Source organism: Microchirus variegatus (genome assembly GCF_963457635.1).
Source record: "Microchirus variegatus genome assembly, chromosome: 7".
Classification (NCBI taxonomy): domain Eukaryota; kingdom Metazoa; phylum Chordata; class Actinopteri; order Pleuronectiformes; family Soleidae; genus Microchirus; species Microchirus variegatus.
The window spans coordinates 5,384,488-5,402,546 of NC_139808.1; the positions used below are offsets into that span (position 1 = coordinate 5,384,488).

General features: G+C 40.4%; 2 protein-coding genes across 2 annotated transcripts in view; both read left to right on the forward strand.

Moving 5' to 3' along the window:
* Positions 1 to 675, forward strand: part of r3hdm2 (R3H domain containing 2) — a 39,858-nt gene extending 39,183 nt beyond the window's left edge. The window contains exon 28 of the mRNA XM_083892339.1: positions 297 to 675. Coding sequence (XP_083748465.1) covers positions 297 to 673 — 377 coding nt within the window. The 3' untranslated portion in view covers positions 674 to 675. The remainder of the gene's footprint in view (positions 1 to 296) is intronic.
* Positions 676 to 2,225: 1,550 nt separating this feature from the next.
* LOC310930150 (SH3 and cysteine-rich domain-containing protein 3-like) lies at positions 2,226 to 12,531 on the forward strand (the record flags this gene model as incomplete). Its single annotated transcript, XM_083893078.1, has 13 exons — positions 2,226 to 2,339; positions 2,758 to 2,836; positions 3,875 to 3,953; positions 5,479 to 5,635; positions 5,727 to 5,824; positions 5,932 to 6,013; positions 7,194 to 7,291; positions 7,434 to 7,497; positions 7,816 to 7,865; positions 7,978 to 8,081; positions 8,181 to 8,232; positions 9,483 to 9,620; positions 12,433 to 12,531. Exons 2-13 carry the CDS (start codon positions 2,820 to 2,822, stop codon positions 12,529 to 12,531), a joined length of 1,038 nt encoding a protein of 345 aa, XP_083749204.1. The 5' UTR covers positions 2,226 to 2,339; positions 2,758 to 2,819.
* Between the last annotated feature and the right edge of the window lie 5,528 nt (positions 12,532 to 18,059).

The following is an 18,059-nucleotide window of genomic DNA, read 5'->3' on the forward strand; positions in this document are numbered from 1 at the left end:
CATTGAGTAAAAAAGTGCTTTTCCTTCAAAAATAAGGACATTTCTAAGTGACCCCAAACTTTTGAACAGTAGTGTAAATCGGCAGGTTGTATCGGGAAGTTCATCTTCCACAAATATGTGGATCATCTGCTGTGGCGCCCCCTAGAGAGGAAGGTGAAATAACCCCTAAAAATCTTTCTTGTCACACTGTAATTCCTCCATAAAAACGGAAACATCTCGCCAAAACAGATAAGCTCTGTCAATCATGCCAACGTCCTCTGTCTCTCGCTGACCCTCTCTCCTTCTCCTTATTCTAGTGTTGAGTCGAGTACTCGAGGTAACGGACCTGCCAGAGGGGATTTCACGTCCAGAGGCCGAAAAGCTCTTCAACCAGCTGTCCATGTGTGGTGCCAAGATCCAGTGGCTGAAGGAGCCGCAGGGAGGCCGAGGAGGATGCGGCCCCTGTCCCGGTGCGGGTCCTCCTGGGCCCGGGGCCGGTGTGGGAGCTGGGGGAGTGAGGATGGACGGCCACGACCCAGCTCACCTCTACACGGTAGTGGCGGTGTTCCCCAGCACCATGGCTGCGCAGAGTGCTTCCTTCAAACTCAACAACAGTGGGGCTAGCCTCTTCAAACTGAGGGCCGCCAAAAAGAACTATGACCTGCGTGTGCTTGAGAGAGCCAGCTCTCAGTGAAAGGAAACAAGTGGGCGGGGCAGGGTGGGGGGGGGGCGGGGGAGATGGAAAACGATGGAGACAGACAGGAAGAGAGACTCTTGGTGGATTGGTGGAAGAGGAAGGAAGTGCGGGGGGACTTTACTCTTCATGTACAATTTAAAAACAAACAAAAAAAACTTGAGTTGTTAAATGTATAAAAGGGAAGAAGGTGTGAATAATGAGGTGGCTGGTGATTGGTTGCAAAATATGATTTTGTCGTTTTGTTTTTACTCATCGGTTTTTGTTTTGTATTTATATAGCGGAAGAGCACACAAGACACGCGAGCATGTGTTTCACTGTTGCCGTGGAATGTGTGCTGCCATCGTACGAAACCATGCAACGCCACGCAAACACACACACACACACACACACACTTACCAGGAGACACAGACACTCAAACACAGGCAACAGGGTCACGTAGCACATAACAAAAACACACTGGACAGTCGACCTCAGTTAAAACTTTTCCTCCTCTTCTTCCTCCTCCTCCTCCCCCCTCCTCTCCGACCCTTCTTCCTCTTCCTCTCCTCCTCAGATCTCCGTCACCCAGTCGTCTCCTGAACTCGCATATTTATACATTTTCATACGCACAGTTGCACACACACTCTCTCTGCTCCCGCTCTTTTCCCCCATGCTGCTGCTGCTCCTCCTCTTCCCTCTCCTCTCCTCTTGTCATGTCTCATACCGCCTCCTGCCTTTTCTCCTCCTCTATCCCTCTCCTGTGCTCTCTCCTCTCTCGCTTTCTGTTTGCCTTACTGCTGTTGTGGGTTTCTGTATTGCGCTGTTTTTTTTTTTCCTGAGAATTTTTTTTTTTTCGTTTGTTTTTTGGGGTTCAATATATTTATATAAGTGATGTAAGGAACAAAAATAAATCTATATATTCAGTGATTTTTTTTTTCTTTTCTTACCCTGAGTGGCAAAGTTTAGGCCTTCCTTTATCCTTTACTCCTCCCCCTCTTCATCTCCTACTCCTCTTCTTCTTCTTCTTCTACCCTCTACCTCACTTCCTGACCCCACCCCCCTTCGCTCCACCCCGACGCTCCCCGTCCCCCCCACCCCCCCCCCCAACTGTGTTTGCGTTTTTTTTTTCCGTTGACAGCTGTGCAGAACGTATCAGAAGAAGTAGTTAAAGTGCACAATGATTGCATATGTCTACTGTAAATTTTATTTAATCTGTTATTTTTTGTTTGTTTTTAAAAATATAAAAGTGGAGAAAAAAAAATCTATCAAAAACATCTTTGGTGTCACGTGGTTTTGTTTGACTCCACCTCAATGGATGGATGGATGGACTGTACATGGTAAAACATGCTAACATAGCTCTTAACTGAGTGAGGGGGGGGGGGGGGTTAACCTCTCAGCTGGGAGAGCTTCTCATCTTCGCATCTTTTTGAAGTGCTCAGCTGTCCCAAACAGTCAGTCACATGTGTGCGCTCACACACATGCATGCATACATACATGGGCTGGGCCGGGCTGGGGTTGACCATTACTCATCCAAATCTCCCACCTGTTGGAGCCTCATTTGGAAAGTTGTAAAGGAACAACCGGGCTGCTAGAATAAGCTGAACCGAAAACCCCCAGAAGCTGAAGACTCGTAGATTTATAAGATCCGTGTAATTTTTGATAAGAAGTGGACTCGAGATTCACGGTCAGTTGTTTGTGTTTATGCATGTGCATGCATCCAGAATAATGATGTCCCCTTCTTTAGTCGCTTTAAGTCCTTGATGCCGAGTGTTAAATTCACTTTTCCTATTCATGCCATTGATGAGGTTTTATCAAATAGAGCAATCTGAGTAAGCGGAAATGCTTTAAATACTCTCTACAGTGGACGAACGGAACTTGTGTTAAAACTTTCAAGTTGAAGTTGAGTCCAAATAAATAAAATCAGTGTCTGAAATAACATATAATTGAGTAAAAACAAAAGGTAAAGTCGCATGTTTGAGGTCAAGTGCCGACAGCGCCGACAAAACTGTTGTTCATTATCAACTACTAAATGACAGGGATGTTTGATCATCTGTTCAGCCACATCAAAATAATGATGCTGATGTTTGTTTTTCTGTCTACAGTGACCTCTGCTGGTGGAATCTCCATATCTGGAGGAACAAAGACTTGGACTGAACCAAGCGGCATGGCTCATTATGATTCGTGAGTTCACTCATTCTCATTTGGCTTAACACTCAGAATGTGTTTGAAATTATAGTCGGATCAATTTAAATTTTATATTCTCTTTTTTTTGTATGAAACGTGTGTTGAAATAATTTGAGAGAAGCAAGAAATAATATGGAAGACCTTACAATATAAAGCTGATTTAAATAGTGTATATATATATATACATATGTGTATATATATGTATATATGTATGTGTATATATATGTATATATGTATGTGTATATATATGTATATATGTATGTATATATATATGTATATATATATATGTGTATATACACATATATGTATATATATATATACATATATGTGTATATGTATGCATATGTACAGTATGTATATGTATATACACATATACACATATATGTATAAATATATACATATATGTATATGTATGTATATATGTATGTATGTATATGTATGTATGTATATGTATGTATGTATGTATATGTATGTATGTATATATATGTATATGTATGTATGTATATATATGTATATGTATGTATATGTATATATATATATATATGTATGTATGTATGTATATATGTATGTATATATATATGTATATATATGTATGTATATGTATATATATATATATGTATATATATGTATATATATGTATATATATATGTGTGTGTATATATATATGTGTATATATATATATGTATATATGTATGTATATGTACAATGTAGAAAATGTTTTTTCCACGGGTCACACAGTGGTGTAGTGGCTCGCACTGTTGCCTCACAGCAGGAAGGTTGCCAGTTTGAATCTCTGAATGTTTTGAAGTTTCAAAACATGCAGAGGTTAATTGAACGCTCTGAACCGACAGTAGGTGTGAACGTGAGAGAGAACGGTCCATCGTCTCTATTATGTCCTGGTGACCTGTCCAGAATGTGACCCCACTCCACCCTTTCACCTTATGTCATGTGGTGGATAAAGTGGTAGGAGACGAGTGGGATTAATGGGTTTTTCTTTTCTTTTCTTTTGCTTTCAAACATTTTTTTTTTTGACAGGTTGGACGACAAGGACTCCCTGGATTTTCATGACAACCCCCCCCTCCCTGATAATGTGGTGAAAGAGGAGGACAACACGGTGAGTCGTCACTGAACGTCCATCGTGTGACACACGTCAGATGTATTCTGTATAATCAGATTACATTTTTTTATCAGATTAAATGAATATAAATGCTCTATCTTAACCCATTTTGCACACATTTAAGTCTATTTTACTGACTCACAGTTTAACACATAGTTTTTGTTTATATCAGGTACGAGTTGATGCCTGCAGTCAGGTGTTCGGGGGAGGAGGGGGGGCTAAAGCTTACTTAGGAATCTTGACAGCTAAATAGAGTTGCGCAGTAACCGCGCTGTAATGTGTGAACCGTCGCCGGTATTATCAGTTATTGTAGCGTAATTCCGCGGGCCTGACGGCCACAGGAGGCTCTCTAATCCTGAGAATGATCGAGACGTACTGTACTGTACGTGCTGCAGAGCCAGTTGTTTTTGTTGCCTATTTAGGAACCTTTTCTGCTGACCCTGTCGGGACCACAAGTCCTCACTGAGACCAAAACCCTGGCCCTAATAGGGCTAAACATAATTTCTGAGGAAATTGTTGAGTTTAGGGCTAAGACGTTTGGTTAGGGTTAGACGTTAACTATGTGTGTGTGTGTTTGACTGGACTGTCACAATGTCCAGCTTTGTTACATCCAGTTGGGAATTCTGTTGTTCTGTGTTAAAGGCTATTTTCAGAGCTGAGCCCTTTAAACCTGTTCCACCTGTGGTTTCGCTCTCTGCCTCTCTCACACACACATTCTTGTACTTGCTGCATACTGAGGACCGGGTAGAAGTGCTGGCAAAGTGAGGACCAGCATTTCCACTTTATAGATCAACAAAATTACAAATATCTACCTTTTGAATGACATCTATAAAGAACTAGTGGGTGCAGTACCATAAAATGTCTGCAGGTGGAGCCCCAGAGCAAAAACTGTGTTTATAACACCAGGGCTGGAAAATGGGTTTTTGCACCAAATTGAGGACCTCTGTTAAAAAAACAGAGTATAGCTATGTTTACAACATAAGGAAGTGATTTCAATGAAAACAAAGTGAGGACTAGGCCAAAATGTCCTCACTTTTGTAAAAATGACCTCACTTTGTTGGTTAAAAACCCTCACCGGTCCTCAGTATGCCACAAGTACAAGAACACACACACACAGCGAGAGAGGGAGACCATAAAAGTCTGTGTTGTTGCAGAATGTCAACAATAAAAATAAAAAATAAAAAAAGACGACGCAGTTGTGTTGACAGTTGTGAAGCCGTTATTCATGGTTCTGGCTGATATGATACAGTTAGTGTGAAGACCAGACAGACTCCATGTGACTCAGACTCTCATGGTGGGCTCAGTATAAATAGAACTGTTTTGTTTTTTATATATATATATATATATATATATATATACAAGACAGTGGGCGTCGCACAGTATTAAAGAAACGAGCAGGAAACGATGCAGTGGAAACGCCAGGCCCTCACACGTGCACGTGTCGCTTCATTTAAAAACACACTGGCAGACGCCACAGTGTTAGTCACCACAATGTGTTGTTGTTGTTGTTTTTTTTCTCCAGGTCTATTACATCTACGACGAGGAGGTAGAGGAGGAGGATAAGGAGGAGCCTCCTTCCTCGGAGCCAGTGAAACCCGTCAATGACAGACCTCACAAGTTCAAAGATCACTACTGCAAGAAACCCAAATTCTGTGACGTCTGCGCTCGCATGATCGTTCGTAAGCTCCTCTTTAATCCTCCTCAGCGAGTTCGCTCGTCTTTTATGAAAAGATACTTGACTCTGCTTTGTTTTTTTTGTTTTTTTTTTAGTAAACAACAAGTTTGCATTGCGGTGTAAAAACTGCAAAACCAGCATCCACCATCAGTGCCAGTCCTATGTGGAGTTCCAGAGGTGTTTTGGCAAAATTGTGAGATTGCACAGTGTTGCACAGGAGTTAAAAAATCAAGCTGTTGATCATATTTATTTATTTATACGTTATATTTTGTGTGATATGTCTCTGTTTTCTCATTTCAGCCTCCAGGCTTCAGAAGAGCGTACAGTTCTCCTCTGTACAGCAGTCAGCAGAACGCCACCGTCTCACAGCTGCTGCCTTTTTGTGAGTCAACTGTGTCAATCACCATCACCACTATTACCCTAAAGCAGGGGTCTCCAACTCAAATGACCCAGGGGCCACTCGTCAAGTTAAAAAGAAAAATCCAATTTTTGAGAAAAATACATTGAAATAATAATACTGATGAAGATATTTCACATCATTTCACAATAAAAGTCTTCGTTTTGATATGGAACCATGAATAGTTCACAAAATAAATTGTACAAAAACCTGCAGAAATAACTTTATATTTAGTGGCTGGCCGAATTCAATCGATTTGGGGGCTACATTTTGCCTGCGGGCCGTGAGTTTGAGATCTATGGGGTCTCAAACTCAAATGACCTGGGGGGCCATCTAGGCTGGACAGTCAGGGGCAGGGTCATTTAAATTTAAATAAAAATATTTTTTTTAAAAAACAACGTTAAATAAAAGAATAGAAATCTAACTTTTTGTGGAAAAAGCAACTTTTCAGTATATGTGTGAGCTTAAAATTATATCATGCCTTTTCCACCATGCCCTTTTTCTGATGATATTTCACAGAATTTCAAAATAAAAGCATTTTTGTTGATCTGGAACCATGTAGAGCAGGGGTCACCAACCTTTTTGAGATGAGAGCTACCTGAAGGGTAACGAATAATATGGAGGGCTACCACATTAACATTTTATTTTTTTTGTTTACCATTTAAATGATTAATATTATGCATTCAACTGCATACACATTCATTCTAGTGCTTACTCCTAACGATTACCAGTTTTTATAAACAATATCAAAGATATTTTACTGAGCGATCTTACGGATACATGCAAGTGAGGTGAAGTGAAGTGAGCCCGCGGGCACCGTATTGGCTGCCTGAGGGCTACCAGGTGCCCGCGGGCACCACGTTGGTGACCCCTGATGTAGAGTTTAGAATAAAAATGTATTTATGACGGAAAAGTAATCTTAATATGGAAAAAAACACATACAGAAATAACTTGATATTAAGTGGCGGGCCGCGTGAAATCAATTGGAGGGCCTCGGTGATAGTAATTTCATGTTTGACTTTGGAGCTTTAGATGTTTAATGTTGGATTCCATTACGCATATCAATAACAAAAAGTAAATGTTTGACGTTAATACATAGAGTTTATTCTTCTTATCCACGTCTGTGTGTTCTCTCTTCACTGACTGCTGATGTGTTGATTGACAGCACAGTCGAACCGCACTGACCCAGTGTTTGAGACGCTGAGGATCGGAGTGATCATGGCCAACAAGGAGCGCAAGAAAGGCTCCGAGGACAAGAAGAATGTAAGTGAATGCAAAGTCAATTATTACGACAATTTTTTTTATACTGACCTTTTATTCAGTGCTTGTACAGTTCAGTAATGAACACTCTTACCATGAAGGCTAAACAAGTGTACGAAATGTTGTATCTTTCTGCATTGTCCAGATGATGATGATGATGGAGGAAGATGAGTCACAGCCCAAACAGGAGGACGAGGGAGGTGAAGGAAGTGAGTGCACGATGAACACAGTGTCAGCACTAAAAGGAGAAGACAAATGAGAGCAGTTACGCTGGGACCTTTGCTGCTTCTTATTAGTGCCTCGCTCTCTTCTTAGCGTCTCCCCGTGTGTCGTCTGTCTCTCTTTAAAGGTCTAGTGTGCGACATTTAGGGAGGGTTTATTGACGGGAATGCTCAATTCTAGCCATAAGTATTTTTGTTTAAGTGTATAATGCTTTAAAATAAAAATCGTTTTTTTGTTTTTCTGGCTTTAGATCCAGCCCTTTTATTGCTTAATCCCCATTGTTTTCTCTGTTGTTTTTGTACCAGCAAACACAGAAGGAGACAAAAAGGGTGACAAAGCCCCTGCTGATGACAAGGTCAGGGTTGTATAATAATTAGTGATAAGTCAATGAAAATTGTGCTAAGATGATAATGACAAAGACATGAGATGACGATGAAGGAACCTCACTCATTTTGATGATTTTCCAGAGTAAAAAGCCTCAGCCGGGAAAGATCGGCGTCTTCAGTCAGTCGTTCTACTACCTGGCCCTCTATCGCTTTAAGGCCATCGAGAAGGACGACCTGGATGTGCAGTAAGTACATGTGATCTGTCTCTCGCACCCACCGAACCCTCTGTGTCATTATTTCATATTTAAATATTTCAGAGCTCGTATCCCTTTTTTATCCCTCAGTGCCGGGGACCGCATCACAGTGATAGACGACTCCAATGAGGAGTGGTGGAGGGTGAGTTCTTATTTCCATATTTTAGTACATTCAAAGGATCAGTTAATTAAATTTTGGTTGTTACCTAATTGATTATTAAGCCGTCTACATAATAGATGCAGCACTTTGCCGTCAACAGTTAGTGCTCACGAGGCACGGATCTGTGCTCCTTGGACATCCATATAAGGATGTCCATGTTGTTTAGAGGTCACATATCAGCCTTTAATAATGCATTTTTGTTCATCGTCTTATGGGCTGTTAAGTCAAAGTTATGATTCATTTTATATCACATTTTAAGTAGCGATATAGTACCAGTAATTTCAAGTCATTCCGAGATACTTTCTGTTTTTGAGAAGAGAGTCAGCTCACTGACACTGTGCACTGTCAAATGGATCATTTCCTGAATTTCAAAAATTCATTAAAATTATTCCTTAAGAGGTTTGCTAATATTTTCAACGTATCCTTGTTCAGGGCGATGCCGACTATTATGATGGTAAATTTCAAGTCATTCAGAGATACTTTTTGTTTTTGAGAAGAAAGTCAGCTCACTGTCAAAGTGTATCAGGGAAAATGCATCATTTCCTGAGTTTCAAAAATTCATTAAAATTATTCCTTAAGAGGTTTGCAAATATTTTCAACGTATCCTTGTTCAGGGCGATGCCGTCTATTATGATGGTAAATTTCAAGTCATTCCGAGATACTTTTTGTTTTTGAGAAGAAAGTCAGCTCACTGTTAAAGTGCATCAGGGCAAATGGATCATTTCCTGAAATTCAAAAATTCATTAAAATTATTCCTTAAGAGGTTTGCAAATATTTTCAACGTATCCTTGTTCAGGGCGATGCCGACTATTATGATGGTAAATTTCAAGTCATTCCGAGATACTTTTCATTTTTTTGAAGAAAGTCAGCTCACTGACAAAGTGCATCAGGGCAAATGGATCATTTCCTGAATTTCAAAAATTCATCAAAATTATTCCTTAAGAGGTTTGCAAATATTTTCAACAGATCCGTGATCAGGGCGATGCCGACTATTATGATGGATAATCTCAAGTCATTCCGAGATACTTTTAGTTTTTTTTAATAACGTCACCTCACTGTCAAAGGTTGCTTTTTTCATCAGATTGCCTATAGGAAGTGCTGAAAACAAAATATTAGACACTACTTTGTACATTCTTATGACCTCTGTACATACTGTATGTTTAAACATAGTAATCGAAAGCAAGTAGCCACAATGCTCTGAGTTCTAAGAGTTGAAGCTTTTCTTCCACCAGGGGAAGATTGGCGAGAGAACAGGATTCATACCTGCCAACTACATCATCCGAGTGCGAGCAGGAGAGAGAGTCTACAAGGTGACGCGCTCCTTTGTGGGCAACAGAGAGATGGGCCAAATCACTCTGAAGAAAGACCAGGTTAACACACACACTGAATACCTCACACACACAGGAAGTATCCTATTGTGGGCTCTGGAGCAGTGATTGGCACCTGGACCAGTGTTTGATTTATCGGGGGGGGGGGGGGAGTTACTAAATAAATTACTTGAGATTTATGAATGCAGTACATTACAGAGCCCTAAGAGTGAGCTTGTTCAATTTCAAGACATAGACCAATAATTAAACAAATGGATGTAGTATTTTGATTTGCTACGTGTGAAGCTAATTAGGAAGTAATATTATATTGAATAGCCACCGGGGGGCAACAATGAGGCTACTTTCCTCTCGATTTATAACACCAGTTAACATTTTCATGAGAAGTTAATGGTCTTCAGTTTTTTTTTCTCAGCATGTGATGTCAGTTTTTTTAAATTATGTTCCTGGTTAGAGGAAAATAGAAGATACAGCTCGACACATGAGTGAAGACTGGTGTGATTGACAGCTGGTATCATCCAATACGAGCCTGATTGCAGGTCACGTCTATGAATATCCTTTTGCTGCATGTCAACATGGTGCTGACCAAAATCATGAAAAAGTTGGTCGCCTTTTTTTGTTTTTTTTAACACAGTCGCTATACAATAATCCATAACTCAGCTGTCAGTCACAACAGATGGATGCTTTACTCATGAAGAAAGATATAAATCTATAAAAATGCACAAATAGGGTGGACACTGCACATATTAAGCACAACGGCACAATTAGATATCTCTTTATTTTCACCCAAATGCATATATTTAGTGTCCATTTTCAATAATCTGCCCTTGGAGATTAATAATCTGATATTCTCTGATGGAAAAAATAAAGTTTTAAGACTTCAATACACCAGTGATTTAAAAAAAAAAAGTAGCAGTCCATATGGCACAGTTAATTATTTATTTAAATACAGTCTTCATGTGTCCTGGCGAGACTATAAAAGCCTTGAAATAGACACGTCTATATTAAGACACAAACACACGCCATACACAGAAATAGAGACACACGCGCGCACAAGTATGCGTCACGTTGACGCGCCGAGACAAATGTTGTCGTTCCAGCGAATTGTGTCCAGTCCTGATTTGAACCTTCACACCTGTTCCTCTTTAACCCCCCAACTGCAGCAAATTAGCCTGAACTCCGACTTTAAATTCTTATTCCTCTCGTAAAAAAAAAAAGATGTGGAAACTGTCCAGGAGCTGTGACTGTGTTTGGAAATGTTCCATTCTACCATCACGGGCTTCAACAAGCGTGTTTGAACCCTGACCTAAAGGTGTTAGATCCTGTTGTCTGCTCATATTGTTAAATAGTATTTCTCTACTTTCTGGTCGTTTTAGTGTTGTTTTTTTTGAGACTATGAAACCGACCCATGATCTCAACTTGATGTACTCACTTCTATCTGTTGGGGTCAAATCTTTCTTCATGGTCTACCTTTAAACCTTTAACACCTAACCCACAAAATGTTCGACTATGTTTGCTTAATTTAACCATGAAAGGACCAGATTGTCCTGTAACTAAGTTTGTTTGTCCATTTTTTCACAGAATAACTTACAATACGTGGAAGTTATTTAGAAATTACTAATGTTAAAATGCTGAAAAAAAATCCATCCATCCACCATCTACTGCTTTTTTGAAATTGAAACAGTATGAAACATATTTAAAATTTAAGATATGAGTCGTCGTTGCTCAATGTGCAAAAACAGGCCAAAAAAAATGGAAACTATGTACGGGTGTTCATCCCACTCGCTCCTCTCTGGCGACAAAAAGATACTGATTCGCCCACTTCCTGAAATTACTGTAATAATGTTGCCTTTGACGTGCAACTTCTCAGCGATAAAGGGTTAAAGGTCACATAGAGTGGTCCTGTTGCACATATATGTTAGTTATGGAGGTCTACTTACATATATTAACTTGTTTTTATGGTCAAAAACCTCCTAGTTGCTGTGAACTAGCCGATAGAAATCCTCTTTTCTGACAGTGTTTTTCTGCTGCGAGATTTCAGAGTGAACTTTCACCCCCAGAAGACAGAGTCTTGTGATTGGCCAGTACTATCCAGCACATCCGTTCTCAGAAGCGCATCGCCCCCCTCTGGAACGGCGGATGCACTGCTCCTCATTATCAAAACATTGTTTTAACAGTGTTTAAAAATAGCTTCGTCACGACTCCCCGCCGCAGTCCCTTTGATGACTTTAAACCGGAGTCAGACCCAGAGTCAGAAGACACTGTTGCTCGTGAAACACCTCCACAACGGACGTTATTCTTCTTCTGCGGTTCAATGTACGTAACCGGATGTGCCCGGACTACCGCCCGGAGCAGGACGATCGGTTGTTCAGGAGAACCGCTGCTTACGTAACTATTACGGGATTTTCAGTGATCTCGTTGAGCCCCGAGATTACAATAAAACTCAACGTTCTCAGCAGTGGCTGAACTGTTTGTTTCGAACCGTCAGGGCTTCATAAACAAGGTAATGACGCAGATACACACCAAAAAAAACAGCGATAATAGGAACTTCCGGTCTAGTTCCGCTTTAAAATGCTCTCAAACAATACATGACACATACAGTGAGGTCATCTAGAGAGTAAAGGATGATACGTCTTTGTATTGTCTCATCAGGTGGATTTGGTTCTGCCTCTGTGTTTGTACAGGAGATAATTCCACTGAGATTGTGCTATTTATTGTGCCGCTGAATGTTGCATTTCACAGTGTTTTTGAATCACAGACGCGACTAATCGTTTCAGCATCACCAGCAAAGAGCTTTTGAGAAACCGTTTGCCGTGTGTGTGTGTGTGTGTGTGTGTGTGTGTGTGTGTGTCTACAGATAGTGGTGAAGAAGGGCGACGAGGTCAACGGTTACCTGAAGGTCAGTACGGGACGCAAGCTCGGCTTCTTCCCCGCCAACCTGCTGCAGGAGATCTGAGGAGGATCAAACCTCCTCCTGCCAGCTCTCATCTCACGCAGCGCCGTCACCTGCTGTAACTGAACACACGGTCTAAGCCCGAGGCAGCAATAGCAACACTTTATACTTGAATTTGTATTTGTATTATCACAGGAATATGTTACTTACTTAGTATGTAGATTGTCAGATGATGTCAGATTAAACAAGGATAATCCTTACACCAGAGCAAACCAACGTACTCGCCACAAAGACAATTTAAGTTTCAAACATCAGCTTGCACTTCTGCCACTTTAATCCCAGTCTCTCTGTACTCACTTTTTGACTTTTTGATTGTAACATATAAAGAGGGATATTTTCAAAAACCTCTTATTAACAACCAGTTTTAGGTTGTTTTTTTTCCACCTCATACAATAAAAGAGAGCAACACATTAGGCTCCTTCTGTTAATAATGATCTATTATGACTTGTGTATGTTTGAATAATACATTTAATGTATGTGTGTGTGTGTGTTCCATGTGTATGAACAGTGCTATACAAATAAAGTTTGACTGATTGATTAAACATTATTCTTCTTCTCACTTCACATAAAAGCAATACTTTTAGTCCTGTGTGTCTTTATTCAACATTATATCATAACAGCAGTAGAAAGGTTTCTTTCTCTCTATGTGTGTGTGTGTGTGTGTGTGTGTACTGGTGTCATTCATTGCAAAAGCTAAGAATGTGTCCATCTCCAGATTCAGCTGAGACGGAGACATTTTCACGACGTTTGAAAGGGTGCGGAGCTATTTTCTGGATGAACCGTAGCTGCAGTGCAATTATCCAAAGAAACTGTACGTGGAGAGGCTTTGCCATGTAAAGGGAGACCGGGAATGTGGGGAATGGCATCTGTACGTCCCCGGAGAGACATTCCAGGGTTGTAAACGGACCTGAATGTCCTGGCACCCAGACAGACTGAAGCAGTTTGTTTCTCCCTTTTCTGTCCATCCTTTATTTTGACTTCAGATTTGTCCCCTGATCATAAAAAGAAATCCTCCCCTTCTTTCTTCTCCTTTTGCTTTTCTAAATCATTGGTTTAGTCATTCAGCATGTCTCTCTCTCTCTCAGACACAGTAAACTCCACATTCAGATGCAGATGATGCCATGTCTGCTTACGCCTCCTCCTTCATCCTTCTGTTGTCTGTCAGAGGAAAAGGCCCCGTGCAGCAGGTAACAAGTGCCAGGCTTCAGCGCTCTTTTGATTGGACGACAGATCACCCCTTCATGCACGGGTCACTTCGTCCCCCGAGAGACTCCGCTCCGCTTCACGCCGCACTGGACCAAAGGGAACGCGTGGAAGATATCACAGCTGCCATGTTGTCATTCCTGACCCCGTGAACCTGCCACTCCAGGGAGGCAGGATGGAGCAGGGAATGCCGCCAAAGTGATTGTTGGTCTGTGTGGGGTGGATGATTTTATATATATATGTGAGAGGGCAAGGACATGGTGGGGGTGACGGAGCTGTGGCAGTGATTTTGTGCATTTTGAGAGTTTTACTTGCACTGGGGGGGGATGCCACATTAAGAGCCAAACATCTCACTCTTATTTGGACTTATGATTTTCATTTGTTTGCTTAATATACTTATATGATATATATATATATAAGTTGTGTTGAGTTAACAAGAAGGGCTTACACTCAGAACTCTAACAATGTTTACAGTTAACTATTATGTGACTTATCGTGCATGCATTCTTTTATTACTTTTGACATCAAAAAACAAAGTTTGGTGAGCTTGTTTCCGATATGTTTTTTCTGCTGTGACTTTCACAACGTGAAACGTGTAAATGTACAGAAACTGTAATGACAACCAACCAATGAACCAACCAACGAACCAATGAACCAACCAACGAACCAATGAACCAACGAATGAACCAATGAACCAACCAACAAGCCAACCAACCAACCAACCAACTAACCAATGAACCAACCAACCAACCAATCAATCAACCAACCAATGAACCAACCAACCAACCAACCAACCAACCAGCCAACCAAAGAATGAAACAATGAACCAAAGAACCAACCAATGAACCAACGAACGAACCAATGAACCAACCAACTAACCAACCAACCAACCAATGAACCAATGAACCAACCAACCAACCAACCAATGAACCAATGAACCAACCAACCAACCAGCCAACCAACCAACCAACCAACCAACCAACCAGCCAACCAACCAGCCAACCAACCAATGAACCAAAGAACCAACCAATGAACCAACCAATGAACCAACCAACCAACCAACCAACCAACCAACCAACCAATGAACCAATGAACCAACCAACCAACCAACCAACCAACCAGCCAGCCAGCCAACCAACCAACCAACCAGCCAGCCAGCCAACCAGCCAGCCAGCCAACCAACCAATGAACAAAAGAACCAACCAATGAACCAACCAACCAACTAATGAACCAATGAACCAACCAACCAACCAACCGACCAACCAATGAACCAACCAACCAACCGACCAACCAATGAACGAACCAACGAACCAACCAACAAACCAATGACTTGTCATGCACGCTTGGAAGCTAGTTTCCATGGCAACTTAAGTTGCTGAACATAATAATGCTACTTGAGTACTTAAGTAAAACGAGCCAACGAGCGACACTTACAACAATGTTCACAGTTAACTGTCTGTATGACTTCTGATGCCCGTTGAGCCTCATGCTTCACTTTTGACCTCAAAAACAAAGTTTGGATGAGCTTGTTTCCTTGGCAGTTTAAGTTGCTGAACATGAGGGTGACTGCGTGACATGGTCTAAACCAAATCAGAATATCCTCAGCTTGAATTGTGATTGGTCATCGATAAACAGATGAGCTCCTTTTTGTTTTTTTCAAACAGTGTGAAACAATACTTTTAAAAAGTATTGTTTTTTTATTTAATGAGAACATCCGTGAAACCAAATGACCAAAAAGAAAAAAAAGGAGTAATACAGGATTTTTAAATGTAACATCTGCTGGTAAAACATTTATGGGGGTGATGAAGATTGAACCATTTTAACTTTGAAATTAATCAAGTGCTGGAAAAAAGGGTTTTCAGACAGTGAAGGACACACAGGCCATCAGAAGATACACTTTCATTCATGATTATGGAAAAGAAGGAAATACTACATTTTATTTAAATATATTCTAATTCTGTGAGTATATGTCCCTGTGATGGACTGGTGATCTGTCCAGGATGTGTCCCCCCGCCTATCGTCCTATGTCAGCTGGGACAGCACCCCCATGTGGAGGACACAGCAGTAAAAGATGAATGAATGGATGGATATTCTAGCTCTTACATTCATAATTAAACCTCTGCACTAAAACACACTTCTACATGTAAAGGTGATTTTACCCAACAGAGGTCCCCGTTGCACCAAATATAAAGCAACACATGTTCTGCGCTTCTCAATGACGGAAGGACAGTATGTATTTAGTGTGAATAACAGCTGTGCAGCCGATGTGTAACCTGTCTGAGCCAAGCATTACCAACACCTGTGACTGTGAAAAACAACAGACGGGGGGTGGTATGATTTTATACCATGTGATCAGAAAGAACTTACTGCAGAGCTCATGTTCTTTACATCTTATATCATAATAGATAGATTTACACTGTGTTTCAAACGTTGTAGTTCAGTCACAAAGTGTCCTAAATGATTGTTCCCGCAATCTCCTTAATTTGGGAGTCGGAGGTGTCAAGTATCACACCCCCTGGGTACAGTCTGAGGCTGCACACGACTCGTCACCTCGACGGAAGCATCCCCGAACGTGTGATATGTCATTTGCATCACGTGCTGCCGCTGGAGCATTTTGCAGCATAGGGGTAAAAAAAAGAACTTTGTGAAGATGTAGATGTGCAGGAAGGGGACGTGTCCCTCTTTTTTTTTTTTTTTTTTTGTAAAGTGTGGGTGCTCTGCATCACCTCACTGACCCGTCCGTTAAAATCAATCCTTCCTCCGCCAGCTGCTGAGAAATGTAGCATATGTGAGGAAAAATAATAACATAAAACTATATTAGATAGAGATCCTCTTTGCCAAGCAGAGAATCTATTGATTTTTAGAGAAAAGGTCTCTGCAAGTTTTTTTTTGTGTTTTTACCGAAGGACCAATACTAATGCTGCCTTTTGTCCCAGACCTTAACGCACCACAGCGTTTTAGGCCTTTCACAAAGATTTGGGACTATTTTTAGAATTATTTTAACCACCCTTTTTGTCTTTGTTTGTTTTTGAAGCTTAACTCTTATCACTCTTAAAACTTAGAACTTTTAAAATATCACTGTGTTAAAAGGTACAGTTTTACAGAGGCTATAAGAATGTGCAATGTAGAGTGTCGTATATCCTTTTTTTTTCAGCACAACCTTTTCACAATTCTTTTTCATTTTCACCAACTATATAAACATACCTGTGCAAAAAGTACTCAAAAAGTTTAATTTGTGAAATATGGAAGAAAAAAACGGTCTAATTATGTGACTTCTGCACAGTTATTGCTACTTTATATCACTACTAAAAATGTGATATACAATTAATCATAACTTTGACTCAACAACACGCAAAAAAATGCATTTTAAAGCCTGAATATATGTCCTATAAATGCACACCCCCAGGATGTCCATATAAGGAGTTGTGCATTATTCCCCTGGAAATTTACTAAGGGTGCACGTGTCGTGTGAGCACTAAGGATTAAATTGCATGTATGTGTCTCTTTTGACTTTGTCACGCCACAGGAAAATTAGAAATTTGAAAGATAAAAAAAAAAAAAGTGTTTTGCTAAGTGTTTGAACGTCATTTTAACAGTTGGTGAATTTAAAATTCAGCAACATTCTCTGCTCTGAAACACAATTTTACATCAACTGTCAGCGCTTTTCTGTGTGTTTTATCCATCGAGGTGAAGAGGAGAAACTCTGCATTTAATTTTACGCACTCTTTAATCCATGTACAACATCAGGAATATGTATTGAATCTCATGTTTCCTCCTGACACATCATCTAATCCAGGGGTCTCAAACTGGCAGCCCGGGGGCCTCATGCGGCCCCCCCAATTAATATCATGTCGTAATGAATCATCATCGTATCATATACAACATTCAATTACATATATAAATACACTTGTTAGGGCCCGAGACACGAATGGCAGTGTCTGTAAATACAGTTCTCCACACTATTATTAATATAATTTAAAATAAATGTCTGTTTTTTATATAAATACATTAATTTTACATCATAAATAGTATTGCATATAGTATATGTGAGATTTCCCCCCCCCCCCCACACTTTTTGATCTCTAGGCCGGCCCCCTCTTGACCACAATAGATGCGCATTGGCCACCCAGATCATTTGAGTTTGAAACCCCTGATCTAATCCATGTTTCTCAAGCTGTGGTAGCCAGTGGTACGTGAGCTTCCCCTGGTGGAGGAAAACAAAAAAGCATAATGAATTAAATCATAATAATTAGAGTCACCTTATCTCTCGCTCCATCTAATTTCACTATACACCAGTGTGTGAAGAACGATGTTATTGAGAATAAAAA